The 23585-nt window shown below is 40.4% G+C and overlaps 1 protein-coding gene across 1 annotated transcript in view; it reads left to right on the top strand.

Annotated features, from left to right (window-relative positions):
• Positions 1-23585, top strand: part of MOCOS (molybdenum cofactor sulfurase) — a 231158-nt gene that overhangs the window by 193276 nt on the left and 14297 nt on the right. Inside the window, exons 9-12 of the mRNA XM_052788249.1 lie at positions 7720-7882; positions 15089-15170; positions 19412-19536; positions 20157-20262. Coding sequence (XP_052644209.1) covers positions 7720-7882; positions 15089-15170; positions 19412-19536; positions 20157-20262 — 476 coding nt within the window. The remainder of the gene's footprint in view (positions 1-7719; positions 7883-15088; positions 15171-19411; positions 19537-20156; positions 20263-23585) is intronic.

Raw genomic sequence — 23585 nt, 5'->3', positions numbered from 1 at the left:
ATAGCATGTACATGAGATATTAGGAAGCAGTGTGTGGGTACCCATATTTCCTTTTCTCCAATTTCTAGGATACCCATTTTTCCTTTTCTCCAATTTCTAGGATCAAGTCCTGCGTGCTAAGGTACTTTGAAGGATTTTCAATTAGGCTGAAGTTACAGGATGCAAATATGTTTTCTGTTCTCCCCTCCCTCCCAACAGACTAATCTGCACATAATATGCAGTCTTGAAGAAAATAGTTGGATTTACAAAACTTGACTAAAATATAATCAAGTAATTAGTATGCTTTTACAGAATGACATGTGATGGACTTGTAGGCAATGATGGGTAGGCAGCAATTGAGAAATAACTTGATTAACATGTTATAATTGAGAGGAAGCTGATTTACATTACAAAGAAATGTTATCATTAAAAATACATTTGCAACAGAAATATGACATTTAAGTGTTGCTGCACTATTTGAAAGTTCACTCTTTGAAGATTTTAATTGCTTTTTTACCAAGTTAATAATATCGTCACCTTAGCTGTGACTTTTTTTTTAAATAATGCATGATGAAATAGGTGTATGGCCCACACATGACCTAGAATGTGACTCTGCTTAGTACCATACTGGGAAGTGATTAAATGAATGTCAATAACTGTATAACTTTCCCTATGAAAACTTACTGGTATAGGTCACTGTCTCACATCTGAGTGAAAATTGGGGTCAAATCCAGTGACAAATCACCTGCATTTAAAATATGGCTTCTCAGCTGATTTGATCATGATTTATCTTTTTTTTTCTTAATGCAAAAAGAGGCTGGGGAATTAAGGCAAACACTGTTAAATGATCAAGAAAACATCTGTATTTTTAAATTTGTTTTGGCTTATGATGTCGTTAATTCACAGGCACAATCTTGAGCATTAGATGAGACCTGAACAAACAATTTCCACCCCTTATTAGCCTCCCACTAAATCAAACTGTTTAGAAAATCAAAGTAATCCCACATTTCATGTGAAAATGTTTTAACCTTTGTTTAAGTCTTGCATTTATTATAGCCATATTACAGAAGCCCACTACAGAAGCTGCTGAAATATGTTGTAGCAGTATTCAGGCCCCTTTGGGGTTAAGTTCTATTTTTAACGTGCAGGCTGGTGTTGTGAGATACATACCGCAACATTCAGTGCTAGGAAGGCTTTGAAGTGATTGTGCCCAGGAACAGGTAAGAGTACCTCAGCATGAAAGAAAGCTTATGTTTCCCTACAAGCTGAACCAGGTTTCTTCTCTTCAAGCTCTGTGAGGGGAAATGACTCTAGGTGATAAATTCGTATAAACCTGGTAGTCCCTGGCAGACAGATGTAATTTTAGATGGAGGGGGAAAATCCCCATGCCTCATGCATACTTCTTGTGCCAGGCATGTGTTAATGGTGTGAAAGCAGGGTTCATCTTACCTCAACTTACCTCTCTAAATTTATATATTATTCTGTAAGCAGTGAGAGATTGATACCTACTAATTCATTTTATCATAAAATAGGCATCTGCAGTAGGAAAAATGAATTGTTTCTGGATACTTCTGTCTCCTTCCATTGGCTACAAGAGGAGTCCAAGGCAACTTGGATTACACAGCTAACCCTAGCTGATTTGAGTAATTTAAAAATAGATATTAAAACTGCAACTACATTATGAGGTTTAGTTTTGCATGCCTAGTCATTTTTGAAGTCTGTTTTGATATTTTTTGATAACAAAGCATCAGCCACATTAGAACCCAGTAAGCTAAGCACTGACAGAGCCTGTATTGCCAAAGACTAATATACAATTAAGCATATATTGGATTTAGTATATGGTATTGGAAGGGACTGGAAGTTCACTATAAATAACATTTAGTTCTTCTCCTCCTCTTCTCAAAGAACATTTTTTGTGCATTTCCACTTAGTTCATAGAAGATACACAAGTACATGTGAAAGAACAGTGGAAGTTGACCTGATAGATACACTGACAAAGGTCTTTCAATGCATAAGGAGAGCAGGCCAGGAGATGAAGTCAAAGGAATATTTTGATTTTCACAATTTTCTACATTGAAGTAAATCCCCAAAGAAAATGTGTGTGCTTTTGTGATCTTCTTCCTGTCCACCAGGCATTCTTCATTTTTTTCTTCCCAGAAGTCTGAGTGGCACTTCTAGACCTGTCATACATTTATAACCAGCCTGTGAAAGGTCTGTCAGTCTCACTGTCTGCCTATAGAAGAGGTAAAAATGGCAATTTACAGCCCACTATTTGTAATGAGCTTTAAAACTCAGTTAATCCCGTTCTAAATCAGGCCGTGGCTCGGTCTCTTCCCAATGGGTAAGCGTAGAACAGAAAGCCATCGCTGCCAGAACCCACACCATCGCTAACTGCAGAGCGCACTACCCTCCACAAAGCTACTACATATGTCATTACTGCAACCTTGGCCTGTATCAACTTGAAACAGGAAAATAACCCATGCTGCACTGGAGTTTGAAGCAAGACATCCTAGAGAAACCTTACCACAATTAAATGGAATCATCCTGAAAATCATTTTGCCTTCTAAAATATTGGTTATACCAGCCTCATTATGATGCTTTATCATGAAAAGACTGAATGCTGTAAAAAACTATACCTTTGCCATTCTCTTAGTGGTCTTTGTCATAGAGACTTCACACTTAACATTATATTATCCCCTTACTTTAGTAAACTCATAGTCTTCTGAAGTAATAATCATGTAGCTTGTAGTTTCCTTGGTCTTCGGTTAGAATCCAAGAACTGAAATTCAGTTTCATGTTTTAAATCTAAAATACCTTTAGATGCTTTGTAGTTGTTGGAAGTCTAGAAGAGTATTTTCCCAATTAAAAATTTGATCCCCATTTTTATCAGTTATAGGGTAGCTCTAGGCTAGCTGATGTGAAAAGGTGAAAGCGGTTTAGATACTGGGCAGCAATAAATTCACTCATCTTGTGATACTTGGATACTTGAGATCAGAATCTCACAGATTTGTAAGTTCAAGTGCAGGCCTCTAGCTGGTATGGGAGGTCAGACGTTTAGCATGTGTAGCAAATAGGTTTTATTGTAAGTACATGATTGCTTGCATTTGCCTAAAATAATATGTGCAGTGGAAAATTCCAGCTAACTGTGTGTGCAGGACCCAGCCCATCTGCCAGTGAAATTTGCCCGCTGACTTACTGGTTGCAGTATAGATGACTTGATTAGCGGCAGGAGGACAAACTCGATGAGGATGCGAATACAAACTCACAGCTGTTTAATCTCCTCTTTAGAGTCACATAATCTCCTCCTCTCCTAAACTCTGATTTCTCTGTTCTATTCTAAGTGGTTTAGTATGGGAGGTGCTTGACCTCCAGAGAAAATAAGAGTGCAGAGTGCTTTGGCAGCTGGGGGGATAAAGCTTGGCATGAAGATCATCAGCAGGTCAGTTAGTTCCTACAGTGTTTTATAAAGTGTTAAAGTGTTCCTTGCCATGGGACGGTCTCTGTTCAGTGTTGTTCCATGGGTTTTCTACACATGGCGCAGGAAGCTGAGGGCAGAATGTTCTAACTCAACTTCTTAAATGCGCTTTCTTTTCCCTACAATTATTTTATTAAATGGGGACAGGCAGAGGAGAGGAGTAACCTCCATCCCAGACCACTTTTTTCTTCTTTTCCAACATAAAAACAAGTTTTAAACATCCATTTTTAAACACGAACATCTCTCATGTCAATGAATTTTGCATAATTACATAATGCAATGTGCCCAGTGAAAAAGGTTAGGACTTTAAACATTAATAACTTTATTATTCTTGCAGTAGATTTCAGAGTATAAAAATTGCATCTCAACACAGAAGACAAATTAGCTTTTAATTTAAAATACAATGCAAATTCCTAGCGATCAGTGGATAAATTATACGTAAGACCACTAACAATTTTAAATTTGCATAATTTAAAACCTATTCAGTGATTCCTTTAATGTGTTCAAAAATTGTGTTAGCCCTCATGATGACATTACTGTGAACTATGGAGAAATGCAGCCTAAAATATTTTAAAGAAAATTCTGAAAAAAACAAAACTATGTTTTTGTAATGGATATTTTTACTTCAGAGTAGGAAAAATGGACTAAAGCGGGTAGGACAGTACCATGCAACGATCCTCGCTTATGACAGGTAGAGAAGACCTTATGTTGGATGATTAGCCCACCTGCCATGCTGGGAATGAAGGTGTATGCTAGCATCTATCAGTAAAATCATGGTGTCCCTGCTTTCTTTCTATCCTCACCTTCTAATTTGTCTCAGTAGTCAGAGATGGTCAGACAACTTCAGGGAATCAAGTTAGGAGCTATGTAACGCAGTATTGCTTACTGCCGTGTATGCTAACCTGTTTTATTTTACTTCGCGGTAAGCTTCATTGGTTGCTTTACTTCACTGTATTGGTTGCCTGAATATAGGTATTTAGTGACATTTGAGTGCCCTGCCTGACCTCCTGCTGCTGGACTACGGGGATGTGGATCGTCTTTGCAGCCTGTGTCGTATCTGCTAGCCTTGGGCAGGCATGTCAGACATAATCTGAGGGAGCCAAATGGAACCACTCTTCTCAAGTCTCAGATGAAAGCAGAGCAGGCAGACTTTGCTTGAACTGCTCTATTCAGTTGCTTGTAATTATTTAACAATCCCTTCAGCCTCTTTGAAATAATGGCAGGAGACGGTCCGCACAGGTTGCGAGCCTAAGTACTAAGAATAGAAATGTATATGTTCTCCCATGCTCGTCTCCAGTATCAGTATTAGCAACAAACCAGCTCTGTCCAAGGCAGGGTACACAGTTATTTTGTTGTTGCAACTTTATTTATTGGGGTCCTAGCAACACGGGCAATACAGTAAGTTGACAAGTGGAGAGAAAGTAGGGCACTTGATGGCGTGTGTGGGACATCCACGAGAGGACAGGGACTCACTGTAGGGCACATGTATGTCTGACTCTTACTACTATGGCAAACACCCAGAGGAAGGGGAAGAATGGGCTGAGGACCTGTAGTAGTGTGCTGCAGCTCGGAGGGGAGCATGGAGTTAGTTGCCATTATTTTGGATCTACCAGAGCTGTTTTGAATGGAAGGTGTTGATTATTTCCAGATATCTGCTACCTAGTTAGCTGGGCATTCCCCACAATGCCTATCTGCGTGTAAGAATTAGCTGAAGCTCTGATTAAGGAGAGAATGTTTTGTTTTGCTCATAAAACCTCTTGCCTTCAGTGCAGGGTAAGCAAACCCTTAAGCTATTTCCTGAATAAGACTGCTGTCCTGAAATGGAACCAAAACAACTGAACGTTACAATAGGGAGCTAGGAATCTTTGTGCTCTTTTTCTCTTTTTCTGCCCTTTTAGTTTATTCTGCTCTTTATATCTTGCAAATCCTGTAAAGATCTGTTGGATCCATGGGAGGATATATAACTAATTAGTGATCTTCTGTTTTGGAAGGAAAATTTGTTAGCAGGAAATTCTTGCAGCTCTCAGACGATCACCAGCTTTTCAAATGGATTTTGTAATCTAATTATACAGGATAGCCAAAAAAATACTGGCCTCTCCAAAGAATAATTTCCAGCAAGAGCAAAAATCTGTTCTTCAGCTGATATTGCAGTCTTTGGGCTATGATTCCTCTCCTAAAAAGACAGGGCAAAGGTTCACATCATTTAGGTGCTGACAGTTTGAGGTGCTTGCACAATGTAGTTTCAGATGACACTGTCAGACCTAAAGTTTCCATTTTTGACTGAATTTTTCATCCATGCTCACTTAGAAAACTGCTAAAGAATATTATAGATCAAGTAGGTTGATAAAATACATTTCTTCACTTTAAAATTTTTCCATGTATTTTCTGTATTCAGTACAGTTGGTAGCACTGTGGCCAAATTATTCAGAGTTCAGCTTTAATGCTTTAAGTTTTCAGTTCCAGAGTGCTTGCCCTCAGCTTTCTCTAGTCAGGCTGTCGGTGTCAAGCTACTGCTGCAGGCTCCTAGAAAACCTGGAAAAGTTAATAAGAACGGGATATTGTGCGTTCTGTGGGGTTTTGGATAGAGCACATGCTAAACAAAAATTTGATTTTTAATTAATCTAACCAGTGCTTCCAGCCATGCTTTTCTTCAGAGCATCAGGCTGTGCTTGACATATATTTTTCTCAATACTTCTTGCTAAAGTCTTTTGCCAGTTAATTCGTGTGAGGTGCACTAAGCTTTTCTACAAGAATTCAACAAAGTTCAGCTGTAGTTAACTTTTCTCCATATTCAACTGTGACTAGAAAGCATATATGAGCTGAAGCAATATGTTTAAATGCCCGGCTTTATGTTAAAAGAATGGTATTAATATTTTAACATTCTGAAAGAGAAAGCAGTTATTAATATCGCCCAAAGGCATTACTAAAATTGCTCTCTTTTTGGATTTCAAGATTACCATCTGTGTAGCATCAGTAACAGATGTTCTTTTCACCAGAAAAATGTACATGAAAGCAAGGACAATATACTTGTATAGACTATTGGATGTAAAGTGTGTTATGGATGTAATGGAAGAATGGATAGCAAAGAAGACAATGTGTTTTGTTGTAAGGGGATCTGGAGAAACTATTATGCTCCTAGCTAAACCAGAAGCCTCAGTGGTGGAGGTTTTCTCAAATAGATTCATGATAAAGTGGTTCCAGTTTTATGAAAAATAAGTTTTGTCAGAATTTTGAATTTCCTATTTTTCTTGCTTTTTGTTTGTTTGGTTTTGCTCTAGTTCATACAACTCTGTCAAGGTTTAACCCCAGCCAGCAACTAAGCACCATGCAGCCGCTCGCTCACTTTGCCCCCAGTAGGATGGGGGAGAGAATCGGAAAAAAAAAAGTAAAACTCGTGGGTTGAGATAAAGACAGTTTAATAGGAAAGAAAGGAAGCAAATAATAATGATGATAATAACAATAATAAAATGACAACAATAATCATAAAAGAATTGAAATATACAAAACAAGTGATGCACAATGCAATTGCTCACCACTCGCTGACGAATGCCCAGTCAGTTCCCAAGCAGTGATCCCCCCAGGCCAACTCCTCCCATTTTATATACTGGGCATAATGTCACATGGTGTGCAATACCCCTTTGGCCAGTTTGGGTCAGCTGTCCTGGCTGTGTCCCCTCCCAATTTCTTGTGCCCCTCCAGCCTTATTGCTGGCTGGGCATGAGAAGCTGAAAAATCCCTGACTTGGCATAAACACTACTTAGCAATGACTAAAAACATCAGTGTGTTATCAACATTCTTCTCATACTAAATCCAAAACATAGCACTATACCAGCTACTAGAAAGAAAATTAACTCTATCCCAGCTGAAACCAGGACAAACTCCCATGAAATGTCCATGCTTTGTAAATTAAAAGAAAATTGTTGGGGGAAGGTCCTGAAAATGGCTGAATATAAAACTGAAAACAGTTCTCCAAGTGTTTCAGAGATTGTTTACTCTATTCTTACAGCTCTGTGAAATCAAAGTGTATGATAATATGTAACAAATTATAATAACTTCATTTTGTTTTGTCAGCTTTGTGCAGTGATATCTTTATCTTTGATTTGCAATTAAGGCTTCTCTTATTAAAGGCTGACATTGGCGTGCACAAGTTTTCCTGATTTCAAAGAATTTCATTAATGGTTTCTTTTCCCTCACTTTTCAGCATGGATCTATTAATGCAGCTAACATTTTCTAAACCTTTGTATCCCCTCCTGATGCTTTCCCAGGTTACAGAATGGCCAGTAGGAAACCAGGGTTTGCTGTATGACCGAAACTGGATGGTTGTAAACCAGAATGGAGTCTGCATGACTCAGAAGCAGGAGCCAAGATTGTGTCTTGTAAATCCCTCAATTGATCTGAAGCAAAAAATTATGGTCATTCAGGCAGAAGGTTAGTAAACAATATCCATTTCTCCCCTTCATTATTGGCGTCAAACTTCTGGGCGGAGACACCTGCATGCATTTCGTGTCCCAGGGTTGGAGTGACTCAGGTTCATGGATTTCCTTTGTCAGAATTAAGGTGAAACAACACCAGGGGAGTTCAAACAACAATCAACATTTATTCAACCAAGCTAACCTTGACCAAGTACAAGTGAACTTATCGATATGAACCTTGCATCATGTCATTAAGCCGCTGTTTGAAAGGAGAAGGGAGGTATAGAAAAAGAAACAGAAAAAGGAACATGAAACTATGTCAGTAAACTGTACAACCCATGCTAATCATACGTAAGCCTTACTTATTTGGGGATCGATTCAGAGAAGAAAATAAGGAGACCCCTCTCGTTGAGTCAGGAGGTTCAGAGCAGACTCCCTTGCTTTCTAGATTCCTTCTCAGACTGGAGCCCAGGGGCAGATGGATCCAGTCCTAGTCCTAGACTTGGTCAGTGGTTTATGTTTAAAAGGATGAGGTGTAGGGACTGTGGAAAAAAGAGAGAAAAAGAGGCAGGAGGTGGGGTGGGGGGAAGAGAGAAGAAAAGGATTTCACCAGTCCTGGGTCCAGCGTTGGTCCAGCCAGTCTGGAGATCCAGTTCTGGAGGGCACACGGAGAGCTTGTCCTCCCTTCTTTTTACCTAGAGGGTCCGCCCCTGTAGGTGGGGATTTGCCATCAGTGAGCAAGTGCAGTGTGAGCTCAGGAATGTTCCAGAATGAGTCGGTGGTCTCGACATGCACAGTTCACATTCCTGGGATTCTCTGGAAATGGGTCAGTGGGCTTGGGCGGTCATCGGGGAGTTGCTTCTCTCTCCCTGCAGGCATGACCACTATCTGGCCTTTCCTTCAGGCACATACGTTGCGCTTCTTCTCATGGTCGCTTAAGATAAGGAATTTTGGCTTTGGAGAAGCGTGGTCCCACCCTCCGTGGGACCCTCTTCTCCAGCGACATTTTCCTGTTCACACAACTCCAGCGCTTTTACAGAGGCCACCTTCTCCACCGAAGTTCTTTAATGAATATTTGAGCCATTGGCTATAATTTGTCAGACCATCACGATGCACCTACCAAATGACTGAATGCTGTGTATGCTTACTGACTTCAGGGACAAATTCTGCTACGAGCTGTGGGCAAAGAAAGCCCAGGCTGTAATATACAGCCCTGGGTAGTTTCCTAGCTTGTTGTTGGGATGGGCAGAGAGTAGACAGTGACTCCCTATGTGCAACCGTAAAGTGGATGCTCCAGGAAAGAGTAATGAGCTGAGAGATGTGGAAATTTACTGTATAGTGTATCTCTCCACATCACGAAGTCCACCAGCCTGAAGGGACTGTTATTGTAGCAAAGGTAAAGGAATAGGAGGAGTCTAACATCAAACACCCTGGCCAAAGACCTTCCCATTTTATAGCTCTCCTCCTCCTTCCAGCTGTGGGATTAGAGGGGTAGAATCTTCAGTGGAAATTAGCATGGATTAAAATAAGGACCAGACATTTAGCTCAGTTAAATACTTGCACTAGGAGGCAAATATTTCATGATGTTTGGGCTTCTTAGGATTCATCAAAACCCTTTTTATTCTCTACTGAGGGGAAAAAAAAAAAAGAAAAAAAACTTATCAAAGTATTGCAGAAAGCCCTTTGCTACTTGGGGGTACAAATTGTTTATTTTGCTAACTGTGCTGTTAGCACCGAACGCTGGAACAGGTTTGTATTCCACAAAAGTCATTATTAATGCTGAGTTTGCATGTGTGTGAATGGTGCTCATCATCTCCCTTGGGTCTAACATTTACTCAGCCTGTATGTCTTAACCATTAATAATATATGTGCCCACATTTTCAGCAGCTAGAGCAAAACGGGGGAAACTATATTCAGATTTTTCACCCTTTATTAGAAATCCATGAGTGGATCTGTAACTACAGTCTCCTTTCTGCTTGTACATTACAGTTGTCCTCTCCATCTGTCTGAGCACTCCCCATAAAATTAAGTCTGACCAGTTGATTTCTTTTGTGTGAAATAGGTTTGTCAAATGTACGTTTGGGTACTTCCACTAGTTTTGTGTGATTTTGTGTGTGTGTCTCAGATCCCAAACACAATCTAGTCTCCTCTTAGGGATTCCAGACTGGCTCATTGGCACAAACGCTGCTATTTTCCACTCTTCCCTCTATAATCTTTCTTTGAAAAGGTATTGTTAATACAGTTCAATTCTATGTGGAGCACCTTGCACCTCAAATTTTTGTAGTACAGTTGCATAGACAGCCTTCTCTCACAACGTTTAGATTACCAAGTGCTTCAGAACTAATTATTTCTAGAAATTCAGTTCCTTACCATCTCTCTTCCTTTCTGCCCGTACCTCTTGCTTGCAGACACAGCATGAAGTCTTGTCCAAACTTTCTCCATTTACCCTTCACATTTTCAGAGGTTCAGCTCTGTTGGGCCTTCTGATTGCTTCATTCTGCTCTTCTGAGTATGTTCTTCATTTTTTTCCTTGCTAGTACCACATTGTTCAGACAAGTGCATATCCATTAGTATGTTTGCCTGTCAATAATACCTGCACTGACATACTTCAGGGAGTCAGGAAGAAGTTTTCTCAGACAAAAATGACAGTCAAGGCACCCATTTCTCACTGAGATTTACAATCTCTTGCCATAGTTAGGGCCAGGGTGAGATTCACCTTTAAATCCTACATTTTACTTTGTGTCATTTTTGGAGTTTTCACTGTCATTCACCTTCCTTCCGATGAAAGCGAGAACCATTTCCACCCCAGAAGTGATTGACCAAGTCTATGGATCACTTTTCTGCTCCAAAGTAATCAGATCAGATCTCCAGCGTGCTCTAACAGAAACACAGTTGGCGTTTATTTATAACCTGCTTTGGTATACCCAGTGTGTAAGAGTAGAGTCGTTTTATTCTTTGTATAATGACTCTAGATACCAATAATCCTAGCCCATAAGGTGGTCTGGGCCCTTTTTTTATAATAGTCCTGCTATTTTTCACTCTCATGGTGTTCTTGCAACCTGTGGCTCTTTTTTAATGCTCAACAGTGAGATAGTGGCTCTTATTTGCTTGGGGAGACTATTCCAGAGCTTACTGCTCATAAGGTAGCACAGTGATGGGAACACATAAGAACCAGCAGGGTAAGACTGAGCAGATAAATCTGTAGGGAGTTGTTACAATATTTATTCTGTTCTCTTTCCTCTTACCTGCAGTCTAAATGCATGATTTATTTGTTGGTGTTAAATTTTTAAATTTTTCTTTTATCCCTTCACATACATGGGTCATTGTTATATCTCCCGCTTAAATCATTTCATGGCAGACAAATTTAATTTAGTAAGTTGACTCTTTCCTTGGAAGTCCCATGTTAATCACTGTTGCTTTTGTCAGCACTCCTGCCAGCCTGTCGGTAGTTTGTTGCTAATTTAGGACCTGAAGCTGAACGCCGCATGTGTGGCTGGAGCAGCGATCAGCGTGGTGAGGAGCAGTAGACCTCTGATGAACCAGGCTGCAGCTCAAAGCCTTCAACTGGCCTGTGTCGGTAGCTAATGTTATTTCAGATTTGTAGCACTTAGCCTGCTGATTACAGCCACCTCCAGGTCTCTTCCAGCTGTGTGAGTTATTTCTCCCACTGGATGCCTCCCACACAAACTGCCTTTCCTCAGCCACAGTAGCATGCGTCTTTCCAAGATGGGTTTTGTTTCTCCAACACTCCCTCTCCTCCCCCTGCCCTCACAGTCCCCGTGCAGAGTTTCTCTGGTCTTCTCAGTGTGATGGAGACATAGCTGGTGGTGAGGAGTGGGTGAGGGAGGCGACAGTGGTGAAAAAAAGAGAGACCAAACCTTTGAGCTGCTCATTTACTGAATCCCCCCACTCCAGTGAACGTGAAAACCCAGCAGCTCCCAGCTGACCGGGTGACAACTGCGGTCAAGCAGGCTGCCTTCCTCCCGCTCCTCTGCAAGGAGGCTGTAACCGCTCTGCTTTCTCTACCAGTTTCTCTGCTATCATCCGCGCTTTTCTCATTGTGAGAGCAGGCTGCGGCAATGGTCTCCATCTAGAGCGTGCTTTGCTGTCTGGAGTTGTCTCTCTCCAACAGAGAGAGCCTAAGGCAACTGTGCTGCTGGATTAGGTGCCTCTCGTAAGTGCCTAAAGGCGAGTGGGGCGAATCCCACCTAGCTGAAGTATGCGGCATTTTTAAAGAACATTTTGCTGTTACACTGATTATGGTGAAGACTTTATCTGTGCCGCTTTTAAAGCATAATAAGTCTGTTCTGTCTCCCCCTCCAGGCACGTGCTTTCCTCTCCCTCTAGAACTTTTCATTAGTGGAAAATTTGTTTATGGCTATTTTATTTCAATATGGTTTAATATTCTCTGTCTTCTCTGTCCAACAAAATAAAATTGTCAGCGTGATTCAGTGTGACAGTAACTACTTTAATACCTTTTGCTGAGTCCTCCATGTGCTGAGACACCACTTCAGGTTCTTTCTTTAACCTCTGCGTGTTGGGTGTCTCCGTAGCCCGTCTAACAACCAGCCTTGGATGGGCAGACCCACTGTCTGACTGACCCAGCCCTGCGATCCTGCCACCACTGTGGGTAGCAAGAACATGGAACTGGGGCTCTGGACAAGGCCAAAACTGCTTGAAGGCTTAGGATCTTTCCCTGGCTTGCCTGCAAAATTAGTTGCCTTGCATGGCAGCTGGGGAGCTCCAGGTATTCCCCTGATCCCTGAGGAAGGGGGTAAGTGAGAGCAGAGGGAGAGGAAGGGCTTGTGCTTGGTCTCTCGCTGGCTGTACTTTCCTTCGGGAAAGGGAATAAGATTTTAATTTTGAGAAACTGCATTTATTAACGTTGTCAGAATTATTTTCTTAGGCTATGTGGTTATTAACGGGCATTTCCTATTCTTTTTGACGTGAAGAGTGTAATGAACCCTTACTATCACAGGACCCACTTTGAGAAAATCAGTGTAACTCTAAATAAGCCCCCATGGAGAAAAACAACTTCTTGTATATCAACTGACGCAGTTAATGGTTAGGCTCCCAGCACCTTAAAGGTGGGCAGGAGCAAGTGCCTTTATTTCTAGAAGCTGTATTACTTGAGCGGGAATCAAGGGAAATCTTGTTGTCCTGCTCCATTAAATACATGGGGGCACAGATTACACTGGGTTTGTTCCTGACCTACACAAAAGTCAGCCAAACAGAATTTGGCTGAGAATACATTTCTGTAGAAGACTAATTTCTGTCTTTCCATTTTGGCTAACAGTCAGCATTACTGTGGCAAGTTGGGCATTGGTTTGCCACTGCACAGAGGGAGAAATTTTGAGTCTTGTGAAGACCCTTTAAAATACTGGAGTAGAATGATGCTCGCAAAACTGAGCAAATAATTACACTTTATGGAGTTTATTGTGCCTTCAAATAGTCATGTGTTACTGCCAGTAAAAATAATGGGAATTAAGTGCATACACTGATGAAAGAATATACATGAATAGTTTATATTTCAGTCTATTGAAATAACAGACCTCTGATTTTTCTCATTGACTGAAAATAGGAACTATAAAGACAAGAATTTTTTTTTTTTTATATTAATACTGTGAGCACATCTGTGAATTTTATTATCAAGCAAATGACCATGGAGAATGACAGCTTTTACATTTTAGTAACTGGCAATATTCTGCTTTATTTTTTTGCCTTAAGATAGAATAAAATTGTAATTAACAATGTTTAACTGACCTAAACATCACTGTAAAATGTGTACTGTTCAATAAAAATGTGATACACTTGCTGGTGTATAAAAGCAGGGCTTTTTAAAGCCCTGAGACTGTTTTAAGAAATTTTGTGAGTATGCCTTGCGTAGAAAGTATTCTTAAAAGGTATAACAGCTAAGGATGCATACAGGATGAAACCTTTTGAACTCTTCTTTTCCAGAAGGAATGATGCTAATGTTTAATTGTTTCAAAGTACAAGAGCATTACATTAGTTCTAGTCTGTAAGATGATAACATTGGCTTCTTTTTCAGGTTGTTGCAAGTGAGTTCAATGCATTTATTACATGTTTTATTTTCCTAAGTGAACCTAGCTTTTCCCCCTCTGTCTTCACTTCTGAAGTATACTAACATCATTAACTGAAAAAGGAGTAGACGACTTTCTGTTTTGTAAACTGTGCATGGAACAGAGCTGATAGTTGGGATATAGTGAGTCTGAACTACATTTCATTACTCTTCAGAAGACAATAAAACAATTCAATTTCACAATATCATAGAGCTGGAAGAGCTTGAGTCTTATTCATACTACAATAATATAAACAGGAAGTAGTGAGTGAAATCAAAATGTGCTGTTATAAAGCTGGGATATGGGAGATCAGTCTTTGCTGGTATATGTTGCAGTATAATGGAAAAGAGTTGGATTTATTGCAGCTGCACAGTAAAACCCTTTGTCATTTAAGATTATTGCTTTCAATTAACAGAAAGCAAAATAGTACAGCTTTTCTTTTCGCTTCTAGTAAACCACAGTAGCCTTTCCATCTCTTTGGCTAATTCTGTTCAAGATAAGAAAACTATGGAAGAAGTTGTTAACATAGATCATTACCAGGGATTCCTCATCTGGGTTAAACTTAGAGATGGACGGATGGGAATAATTCTCTCATTAGTCATTTCCATACATTTTATCTTTAAATTATCATAGTTTTATGATACATTTCTTTCCTTGAACAGCCTGTGCTTATTTTTTCTCTTTCCCCCCCTCCACCTTTCACCTTTCATCTTTCAGATCACTCCATCCCACCACTCCAAAAAAACCCAACCTGACAGTGATTTACCTCATCTCCTGATTTGCTAGATGGACCACAACAGTGATAAACTCATCCTTTCAACAGAAACCATGACTGAGGCAGTAATTCTGTGCCAGTTTCGTTGCCCGAGATACACAGAGAATGAAGTCACTCAAAGCTGAAATTGTATATTCCTTAATGTGGTTTGGGTACCAAGGTCATCTGCAGCCTTTGCTCTTTGCATTATCATTTGGAGCCACCTGCAGGCAGAGAATATAATTCTAGCAAAAAGAAAGAATTTTTGTCAGGTTATTTGGGACGCTGCTGTGATTGTGAACAGGTGCAAAAAGAAGAACTTTTTTCATGAGCCTATGATTCTGCATAAATGTTTTATTTAAATATGGTTTTCTCTCTGCCCATCTAGGTATGGAACCAATATCTATATCACTAGAAGAAAATCCTGGAAAAGAGGCTGTGATCTGTGAGAGTAAAGTCTGTTCACACAGGTGAGTGAGAGCAGAGAGGAATCAAAGCTGAAAATCACTGTAATGACACTCAGGACATGATCGCATGGACACGCAGGGGCAGAAGTCCTTAAAAAAAGAGGGGGAGGGTGGAAAACAATGAATGACTTAGTGGACCAGGAGAAGACAGATTTAGATAGGTAATTTGGCATGCCCAGCAGGTCTGGTAGAAAACAGTAAAAAATAATAAAAATGAAAAAGCAGGGGGAAGGACGGTACAAGAGACTGTGATGACTTGGCACTCACTTGAATAAGGGAGATCTTTTTTTTTACTTGCTCCAAGGATGAGAAAAGGGAAGGGTGTCCCCAGTTACTTCCAAATGCCAACTGGGGGCCTCAGCAGGACTGGAATTCAGTTCCTTCATTTGACAGTAATGGTGCTGGCAGCTTTGCTGATTTCATGCTGCGCAGGCTCAAAATCGCTAGAATCTGCTGAAGTTATAAACAGCTTTCTGTATTTACAACCCTTTTTAATTTTGTTTTGACCACCCATGTTGATCAGTGTCCCCTTAACAATCTTGGGAAGATTGCAGGTGAGTGTGTGAAATAACATTACCTCTAATCAAGAGACATACCACTTCAGTAAAATATAACATTATGAATAAATTAATTTCCTATCAGTGAACTTAAGTGTTTATCCATCATATTTTCTAAGTACTTCCCAGTCTCATTAAGTTTTCTGAGTGGCAGTGTATCAAGTACCTTCCTAAAGTACATTTGCATTATCTCCTATGTTTCTTTTCACCAAGTCTCTTGGTAAGTCCAACTAAAAGAGCCAGTTACAGATTTATGTCTTCTTTTAACCAAGGTATACTAATTCTTCGTAACCATCTACATTTGCTTCTCTGAGGGTAACACATAAACAAACCAGCAGAAGACGTGGCCATTTTCCCCATGGAGCCGTACAGGAAATCATCTTCTCCTTCTTTTCTACTAGCTATTCAGATGATAAAGAGGATCTTTTCCTCAGAAGGGTATTTTCCTCAGGTAGTGGAATTCACCCAAGAGTCATTTGTTTTATCCATCTGTCCCACTTCCCTTAGTGTTGACTCATCCTTAGCCTCCCCATGGTTAGCCCATCTATTACAGGCTGTAAAATAGCCTAGGTTGTCTTTCTCTCTGTGTGCATATAATTTGCTGCCATACTATTTATTGTAGCTTGTCTTTCATGTCACTGACTCTGTCATTTTTAATGTATGAAATAGGAAGTTTTCATGGGAAACTGCTTAGTTTCCCATGAAAAAGGACAGAATGACAAAGAAAGGGGAGATGCAAGACAAATTGCATGGAGTGGACTGTGATTAGCAAATAAACAAGGCAGAAAGTAAGGCAGAATGAGTGGACAACATTGATGAGGCTCTGAAACTGCTCAGAGATCCAACAGCACTTCATGCCAGGTTCCCGTGTTTCAGCAGGGGAGCCTGCAGGGCGAAAAAATGAGAAATAGGAGCAAAACAGTGCTTTGCAGTAGGACAGGAGGTGATTTGCAGTCTGGGGTCTTTTCTGCAGTGTCTGAGGTGAGCAGTGGGACCAAAAGTCTTTGTTAAAAGGCCTTTATTCAGAAGAAACCCCTACTGAAGGCATTTTCTGCTTATTGATTCTGCTCTATGATGCTGTGATTTCATCCAGTTCTGTTGGCCTAGGTGGTTATTCTGAATTTACACTGAGACAGCTGAGAAAACCACATGATGTAGAATCTCCAAGCAGTCATGTGAGGAAGTTTAATTTCACAGCATCCATGAAAGTTTAATGAGCCCAAGTTTTCCTTGTGGAATAATTCATCAGTGTTAGCCTTCATCTCAGCACGGGTTGTCCATCAGCATGTGCTGCTCCCATCGGAGGGACACGGCTTTCTAGTATAATATCTAACAGTGGACAGACACAAGAAGCTAGTGATGTTAAGGTTATTGATGTTGTAGAAGACCCTAAATGCTCAAGGTTAGTGTGCTACTGAAATAGGCAGGGACACAGCCTCCTCTTTGACAGGCCACAATATCAAAGAGATCAAGAGAAGGGTATCAGTGGTAGAAGAAGACAAAGGTGTAGCTAAAACCAAGGTGAACTGAGCCTGTTGTGCGTAAATCTATGTATTATGTCCCTTGGGATCAATATTCAGACTTCAGCTGTCCTTGTTTCTTGTTCTATAAATTACCTAGCTAGAGGGACCGGCTGTAACGCACTGAAGCTAAAAGACATAATAGGAAGATGAGTGAGGGACTCAAGGTAAACAGCGAGTGAACCTGAGAGAACCAGGCCCTCCTTTATAAATTGCCTGACATGCGCCAAATGAAATGTAATGCTGACAGATGTAAAGTAATACTCCACAAAAATAAACACAAGCAGAAAATGAGTAGAATTGAGCTACAACAGAAGGACTTTGAAACAGACCTTGAAGAGATGATGGTACTTGCTCAGAAAATGGTCTGATGATAAGGGAAAGCAATTTGAAAACACAGGAGTCTTGGAATACAAAAACTACACTGTGACATTTGATGAAATACTAAGAATGCTGCCTGTCTCTAACTCAGCCACTGTGACTCAAAATAGTAAGCAAATAAAAAAGTGGACAAAATTTTGTTCTGATTTATGCGGTATTAAGTCCCAGCAGGCTACTGGAGGCAGTTGGCTTGGGAGAGAATTTAAATACCCCTAGCACCTCTGTTTGGGTGGGAAAAAATATTGGGGGAACTTGTATCACCTGTACTGTTACCATGGAAGATTCATGCCTTCTCGTTAGCAGCCTTCTCCCTAACGCAGTGACCAGCAAGGACATGAGAACCACTCAGCTCAGACTATGAAATCTCATGTGGAGACTCACCTTTTGGCCTCTTGCCACAGTGCCTGCATCTCATAGTACCAGAGATTCATTTCGTTTCTAGGACATCACTGGCTAGGTGTTGGCATCCGTCCAGTCTCAGAGTGGGGAGAGGGACGCAGAGCTGTACCACAATCAAAATTCAGAACAAGCGCTGAAGAGCTGCCTAATCCCTGCAGGATTATAAAATCCCTTTGATTTCACTTGTCCTGGCTTTCTATCCATGTAACTCAGTTGAACCTACAAAGCATTTCGTGAAGCCAAGCTACTTCCTCTGTCAATCCTAGGGCTAAGCATCATTTGCATCATCTTTTGCTGTGAGGAGCTGTTTTGTTGTTTCGCAGAGCAAATGATTTCCATGCAGATCAGCTTCTTTGGCTGGGTAGGACAACAAGGTGAGCCTAGGACCACTGCTACTTCACTTTCCTTGCTACAAGAATCCTGCCTAGGTGGGCATGAGAATTTGCATTCCTCTTACCTGTTTATGCCATTTTAAAGTTAGGTGTCAGTCAAATCTCCTTTTGTAGTCAATAGAGTTAAACACTCCCAGAGTAAGAGTCATCCCATCCTGAGGTCTAATATGGATGGGAACTATTTACCTCTTTCCGTTATCTGTGAGGGGAACCCAGACAACTAACTTAAACCAGATGCCTACTTTTTAAAAGCTTGACGTTAAGATTACTCAGGGCTGAGGAATCAAATGGCAAATAGGATCACTTCCCGGTGGTCCGATCTGTGCCCCTCCTGAACTGAGAGAGGTGATCTCAAAAGCCCTCGAGGAGAGATTACACCCAGGTAAAGAAGGCAAATCTATTGCCAGCCTTGCATAACTCACTAGACAATTTACTAGCAATGGAAATCGTCTTTAGATAGAGAGATATTTGGGCTCTGCTAGTGGAGCCATGTTTTAATGTGGAATGTCTGCAATAACAGGAATTAAATTATGGAATTAACATCATTGTACCTGGTGGGATCATTAAAAATTACATACAGTGTGGCACAGTGGGGCAATCTTAAATTCAACTCAGATTAATCCTCTTTGTTTTAATAAAAAGCACAGACCAGAAAGTAACTTTTTCATAATACTGTATTGCAATATTATAATATGGGCTACCAGTTACTGTACTTCAGAGTCACTGTCTTAAGCGTTATGATTATTTAGTCCTTTATTCCACAGTAATCTTGTGTATAAAACTAAATTAGATCTCGTGAATGTTAACTTCAAGAGTAACAGAGTAAAGTTGAGGAAATGGGGAGACAAAATTATGCAGAACTTCGCATCAGACAATACAGATTCTGTATTTTGTATTGAAAGAAGCAGAATAAACATCTTGGTGATTTGTCTTCAGTTTTGCAAATTAATGTTTGGGCAATCAAATTTTGTTAAGTCCCTCTTTTCTCATAATAGGGTAAAAACATATGACTGTGGAGAAAGAATTGCTGGCTGGTTCTCTACGTTTCTTGGTCGTCCATGTCGCTTGATAAGACAAAGTTCGGACATGAAAAAGAAGTCGCATCAGAAAAATATCAAAGGTATGTTCTCATTCTTAAAAATATTTGTGATTCATCACTTAGTAAACATCAGACTCATGGACTTCATGCTGAGTATAAAACTACCCTCATAAAGGGTGAGAGAGTCATCCAATATTGATCTAATAGGTTTCAAAGAGTACAGATATGCCCAAACTGTGTTTGTGCTGCCCTTCTACTTCTTACATTTGGTGAAAACATACAGATACACCAGTCTGGGGGCGCGGGGTGTGTCATCACGACCATGATTTTGTCTGGAAACTCAATGATCATTTTGAAAACTGATCATGAAATATCTAGAAACAAAGTATTTATTCTTAGACTAAATTTCATTATAAAAAGGATCAAATTGAAAGAGCATCGAAAATCCATAGATATTGCTCTTGTAAATTGTTTCACAAATTTGGTAAAATCTCAGCTCTGTCTCGGTTTCTAAATGCATTACATCATTATCATTTACAGGTTTGAGGGGATTCTTGGAATCTTTCCTTAGTGCCTGGAGCCAAATGAATAATTTTTTAATGAGAATGAATAAGAGGTCAAAGGAAAGATGAGGTGAAATTACTAGTATAATCTTCCTGATTTTTAATGATCACTTTAGAATGTTGGATTGATTTTTTTAGGTCTAGCATCTGCTGCAAACATCTCACTCTCTCTTGTGAATGAAGCACAATACCTCCTGATAAATGTAGCAAGCATTCTGCAGCTGAAAGAACATATTTCTGCAAGGTAAGATCCTTCTGTCTCCAAATGTCTCTCAGCGGTCTTGGATTCCAGAATCTTGCCATAAGATGCCAATATAACTGTTTTATCTGGAAATTTAGAGATAGTTACTTTTCAACGTTCAACAAATATATAGGTACTAAACTGCTATAATTACTCATTCCTGTATGACTTCTGAGAATTTGGATTAAAAGCTTGAACGTAATCTGTCTGCCAGTCATCTTTAGGAAAACTTAAACAAAATTCTTGTCAAATGATTTGGTGGCAGGAGATTATTGGGAGCCAGCCAACTTCTATTTGTGGGAAGAACAAGGATAATTAGGTTTTTTCAACATAAATAATCTGGCAGGTGAAAATACAAAATCTTGCTACTCACTGAACTATTTCTTTCCTATGGGAAGGATTAAGATTTAGAGCAAACATTCACAACAGAAATATTTTAAAACTACTTGCAGGACTGGATTAATTTCATTTCTTAATTGAATTTGGCTTTACTTGTACAAAAGTGGGAGATAGAAGCAGCAAATGAAACATTGAGCTAGCCCAGAGTTCAAAGATAAGGAACACATTACCAACTAAATTTTCGTATACTGACAATAGAAAGTTGTTGTTTCTTGATTATAACTAGGACAGGCTCAAATTCCACAGAAAATCTGCCCTCGAGGCCTCCATCATAGCTGTGCATCCCACAGCCCCGGCATTTGTCTCTGAGCCCCCTTTTGCTGTCTCACCAAACTTCCCAGGCTCTGCTTGGAGTCATCTTCTCTCCCGTTAGTCACCCACCAAACATGCCCCCGCACTGAAATTCCTGTTTTGAGTAGAAGGGGGAGAGAGAGAGAGAGAGAGATGTAGGAGGATACGTATATAGCTTCAGGATTTAAAACCACTGACTGAATGAAGCATCACTACAGACCACTGGAGCTTGCATTGCCTCAGGGTTTCTTTCTTTAGGAGAAGACAGTTGGGCAATTTTAGGATATCATGGCAGTGCTCCTGTGCGAAAAATGCGTGGAAAAGGTTTGTATCAGTCCATCTCTCAGCCATTTAGACTACCCTTTCTCAGTGATAGTTAATGCCTTCTTTTGAGGCTTGACTGGCTGGGTTACATCTCCTTGGGAGAACAACACTTGCAGGCATCCCTTACTCAGACTGGGCTTTTTCCGTGGTGAGACTCAGTGAGGAACCTTCCAGACATGGGATCTGAGTGCAAAGAAGAAGAGTAAGGCTCCACAGGGAGCAGCAAGTGAGGGTGAGGGAGGACAGGGAACTTTGGTAGAACATGCAGTGTCAGATGTTCCACTGATTTTACACCTAATATCTTCCAGTACAGCTAGGCTTGTAATCATCTTTTCTTCAGAGGAAACTCCAGATGTGACTGGAGCTGCCATGGTGCCTGAGAAGCATCTTGTTTCCCACTCTGTAGCACAAGTTGGAAAACTCCTCCCAGTTTTGCCATGCAGTGCTTTCTCAGGGTGCTCAGGAAAGGAATTCAGCATAGATATACAGCATCCTCATTCTGCACTGGTACTAAACCATGGTGTGTGAACTTTCCAAATACTGAACTGCACAATGTACTTTCAAGAATCTGCACATATGGGCCTTTATTAAATGTTTTTCTTTTTTAGAAAGTATTACTTAGCTTCTTGGCACGTGGGTTTGTTTTTGTTTAATGGAAACCTGCTAAGATTTATAAAACAATTTCAATCTTCAAATGAGTTTTAATAATTTCTCTTTGTTTGTATCTTCTGTAAGTAAAAATTAATCTTCCGGTTTGCACTTGGCTTTTGGGAGGTGATCTAAAACAGAATCAGCAGTTTAACTAAAAATCAGAATGTAGCATACTGTTGGAGAGCTACATGTACATGGAGACATCTGTCTCTCTTGTTGCCATTACAGGTTACCTCCATTAAAGTCCCCATGGCCTGGCCTTATGCTCAAATGTTCTTGTTAGAAATACACCCCTGAAGATGCAAATATTCATTTTCAAGTTTGTCTGTTAAATATATGTAATGCGTTCTGCATTGCAGGTCCCACTATCATGAAGAGTCCAAAGTACCTAGCCTGGCTTTGGCAAATTACACGGATTTTCACAACAGATCCTTGTTGAGATTTGCAGGACGAAGGTGCCTGTCACTCCATCCAACCAATGCATGTTTTGAGGGAGGGGAAATAATGGGAATTTACTCAGATACATGCTGCCAAGTAATTAGAAGCAGTTCTGAGGACTGGGGATAGGTGCAAGAGAGGTGAGGTATTTTGGAGGTGAGCCTGAGCAGCTTGAAGGCAGAGACTAGGAGTAGGGGCATTGCAGTCTTTGAGGATCAGCAGCAAGGGATAAAATAGTAGAAACTCAAATTAGTTTTCAGCAGCTGGCTCAGAACGCCACAGGCCCAGCTCTGAGGTTACCGGGGCTTTTGATGCCCCGCTGGTACCGGCGGGGGTGGCAGTCACTTACGTGTCACAAAATGCGTTCAAAACTAGAGGCCACACAGCACCCAAGCTCCAAGAGCCCACAGCAAAGCTAGGAAGAACAACAGTGTAAGTGAACTTGTTCATGACTAACTGCTATTTTTCTCCTTGTCTGAGAGCAGTCAAGTGAAACTTTGAGCATCAGCAGAGTCTACACCTTCTGTTGGCTCCTATCTCCCGCAATCATTACGGATTGTGTCTCAGCCGTGGGATTGCTTGTGGGATCTCGAGGGAAAACCCGTAGCCTTTCAGCTTCCCATCCCACTTTCTACCCCCCAGGCTGCTGGAGCCCTTGTGAACAGCCAGGGCTTGGTGGAGCTGGGCTTGTGTGGTTTGACTGAAAATCTGCCCAGGCAGTTTATCCTTATGCTCATTTGTCTGCTAAAGAAGATCATCCAGACTATTTTAAATAAAATCAAGCTCTTTTTTTTCATCTAACAGGCCTCTTTTGCCCAGACTGCTTGATGTGAACAGTTTTCCCTGTACTTTGATTTTGCATGTTTTTCTTCATTTTAATTAAAACACATTTTAAACTGTATGTCCTTACTTTTTTTAAAATATTTTTTTTTCCAGGACAGAAACTTCTCTCTTCACTACTTACCCAGGTTTCTGCCTTTGCTGTAGGGTGTCATATCCCAAAGTTGTCAGACCACAACTGATGGATTATCAAAAATTGTTCATGTCCGTAATGGCTAATGCAAAAAAAAAAATGCTCTTCCCCACTAACAATGGCAGTGAGACAACTCTCTTGCAAATTTTAGGGCTGTCTTTTTTTCTCGTATTGGTCAGGTTCTCCTTTAGAAGAGTGAAGAATGACAATTCAAAGGTGCAGCCAGATTTCTGATATTTGTATGCAGTTT

This window comes from Harpia harpyja, chromosome 5 (genome assembly GCF_026419915.1).
Source record: "Harpia harpyja isolate bHarHar1 chromosome 5, bHarHar1 primary haplotype, whole genome shotgun sequence".
NCBI lineage: Eukaryota > Metazoa > Chordata > Aves > Accipitriformes > Accipitridae > Harpia > Harpia harpyja.
Note: the sequence above shows the minus strand (reverse complement) of the source record. Positions and strands in the feature narration are given on the sequence as shown.